This window comes from Fulmarus glacialis, unplaced genomic scaffold (assembly GCF_000690835.1).
Source record: "Fulmarus glacialis isolate BGI_N327 unplaced genomic scaffold, ASM69083v1 scaffold15401, whole genome shotgun sequence".
NCBI lineage: Eukaryota > Metazoa > Chordata > Aves > Procellariiformes > Procellariidae > Fulmarus > Fulmarus glacialis.
The window spans coordinates 49,056-52,091 of NW_009194823.1; the positions used below are offsets into that span (position 1 = coordinate 49,056).

The following is a 3,036-nucleotide window of genomic DNA, read 5'->3' on the forward strand; positions in this document are numbered from 1 at the left end:
TGCCACTTCCCCATTGTGCATATAAGCCTACACAGATAGGTGGCTGCATGGTTGGTTCACTCAGAATATCAGCCAAAGCACTGCTGTACAGGTCGTAACCCAGCATGTCACCGTCAGATTCCGTGGGAGACAAGTGTCCTGTAATACGAATACTATGTTACAGAACTTTGCTTTAAGAAATCTCTTCAATATGACAATTTTCATACATAAAATCATGACAGGTTCACCTATATTTGTATATATACTGCTGCCTTATAATAGCTGTTATTATTGGTACATTCTTGTTCAAAGGAATTTTAAATCATCCACATAAATGTTATATAATTATCAAAACCATTAGAGCTTACCACAAAAGACTCAAATAAAATCCCAAATCACAGCAAGTCGAAGAAAATAATTCCTACACAAGCAAGATCTAAGTAAAAACAAAATGATCAACAGAAGTCGCACAGTACCCAATGTCAAGAGTCAAAAATAAAAGGTACATTTGATGTTTGTTAGGCTTTTAGAATGATGAATTTTTTTGCCAACTGATTTTTTTAAAGCTCTTCCATTAGTTGCAACATTAAAAAAAAAAACTGTTACCACTTTTCAAGACAGAACTGAATAAGCTGGATTCTCAATATACAACTGATAAAAAAAAAAAATTAAATACTTATACTTACTGGCTCCAAATATCTGTGTTAAAATACTCTTCTGGTGGCTACAGTCAATATTGTAAGGTGTTTCTCCTGTTTTGTTGGGTCTATAAAGCAATCTACCATCTTTTGGATTTCTCAAGAGTAATTCAGCAAGTTTACGGCTTCTTCCACGAATGGCAATATGAAGTGGAGTATCTCCTTTCTGCAATTAAGTGAAAAACTAGTAATATCTAACATGAATTTCTAAGATTATGAACAGACCATATGTTCCACATCGTTTCAGATACGTTATTTACTTGAAATACATCTTGAAGTATTCTCAACAGCATTAATGCCTTACAGCAAGCGTTTTTTCCCCTCAAAAAAGCATTAGAAAAGTTTCAGAAAAGACGTGAAATGCTATAATGCTAAATCTAAGGCACTATCTTCTTTCTTAAATGTTTAAAATAATATCTTAAGGTTCATGAAAACTGAAGTCTCTATTTAGAAACAAGTGTCTACTAGCAAGTTCAGAGACTGGTTTGGAACAAGAGATACTGATTGTCAGAATTATTTCAATGTGTGCTCAGACTTCTCCAAAAAGCTTTCCGGTAAAAGTTTCCTTATTACATCAAATCAACATTATTACTTATTTGCCCTAAATAATACTAAGAGGTTAAAAAAGTATCAAATAAATGTTCCTGTATTTAAAAGGTTTACAGTCAAAGTAGGTAATGCATAAGAGGACAGCAACAAACGGTGTATTTGTCCTCGGTATTGCTTAGTTTAATGTCCATTAATCAAAAACAAACATCAACAACAAATAACAACCATTCTCTATGTTCTTTTTCAAGTGTATTAAGAATTAGTATTCTTATCTGTGAAATTTTTACTCCTGACCTGGAATTTTTCTTTTCATATTACTAAAAGCCCCCTAATACAAACAAAAAATCAATATACTAATGGTAGGAATTAATTTATATTTAAGTATTCTGATCTACTTAATTATTAAGCATAAGGGAGACTAAGTATTTAAGTATTATGGTCTATTTAATTATTAAGCATATGGGAAGCTCTCTTTCTGTATTAGCCTTAACAGCTCACTACAAAATTCTGCTGCAAAACTAAAACGATTAAATATACTAAAGTAAACAAACAAATATTCTTTACCTTGTCTACAGCAGAGACCTTAGCTCCTTTATCCAGAAGAAGCTCTACTATTTCAATATTTCTCATCTTGGTTGCCTTTATAAGCGGTGTTTCTCCATCCTAAAAGGGAAACATAGGCCTAATAAAAATATCTTCTCTGTATACTCAAAAACAAGCAAAAACTAGTGATAGCGTAAAAAATTAAATCGCAAACTTTTAAGAGATTTGTTTAATTAAATATGTTACTGTCCAAGTAACAACACTTCAGCGCATATGTTACTGAAAAATTATCACAGACCCTGTATTCTAGATTGATTAGAATCACAGAACAAAATACACTTCTTTTAATAGCAGTGTCAAACAGAGAAAGACAAGATTCAGATATAATACAACATATTTGAAGAGAGACTCATGAAAGAGGTAATTCACAGCTGTACATACTACTTCCTCTATTTATTTCAGTCCTGCACATGCAATAAATGGTGGTCTGACCTTCCATGCTTAGTAAGATCAGAAACCTCTTTCCTCAGTTTCCAGTAGCACCTGCTCTCTACTCCTTATTGTCAATGTCATGATGCTGAGGTCATGTCAATGATGCTGAGGTAAAGTATCCACACTTTTCCTGCTATCGAGTTTTACTAGTAGGTGATGTTTATCAACACAGGGGACATTACCATTGCTGAAAGTAAGTTCTGTATTTCAGAAAAGTTTGGGTTTTTGTTTTTGTTTTTGTTTTTACAGAGTGCGAGGTACCCACACTTCACAAAAACTGAATTTGGTATTATGATCTTAATGTCACATAAGAGATGAAAAAAGAACAGATGTTAAACAAAGCAATGTAATTAAAATTCTAATTGTTACCTTTGTACATGTTTCAGTATCAGGGTTGCATTGCAAGATATCCCTCACCATCGTAGCATTTCCTTTCTCAACTGCCCAATATAAAGCAGTTTTATTATCCTGAAAAAAAGAGAGTATTAAATGCTAACAGTACTTTCATTCAGTTGGATAAATTTCAAAAACTATACATATAAATTACAACCACTACATTGAAAACAGCACATAATACAGCAAATTTTAGCACAGCTCAGGGCAAAGGGAAATGCCACTGAGTCTAATTGGCACACCAGTAGAACTTTGGAGGGGTAATGGAAATCTGGTTAGAGAACACAAATCTATTTTATAAACCTGTGCAGAATATATTAAGAGCTTTAACAATCCAACCTGTCTTGAAAGTTTTGTCCTGGTTCTGGCTGGGATAGAGTTA

The 3,036-nt window shown here is 33.0% G+C and overlaps 1 protein-coding gene across 1 annotated transcript in view; it reads right to left on the reverse strand.

Moving 5' to 3' along the window:
* The window catches only part of KIDINS220 (kinase D-interacting substrate, 220kDa), a gene marked incomplete at both ends in the record, with an annotated part of 49,482 nt that extends 46,753 nt beyond the window's left edge, over nt 1–2,729 (reverse strand). Inside the window, 4 exons of the mRNA XM_009587896.1 lie at nt 1–138; nt 666–843; nt 1,791–1,889; nt 2,631–2,729. The exon at nt 1–138 is cut by the window's left edge and continues 21 nt beyond it. Of these exons, the coding sequence (XP_009586191.1) occupies nt 1–138; nt 666–843; nt 1,791–1,889; nt 2,631–2,729 (514 nt within the window). The remainder of the gene's footprint in view (nt 139–665; nt 844–1,790; nt 1,890–2,630) is intronic.
* Between the last annotated feature and the right edge of the window lie 307 nt (nt 2,730–3,036).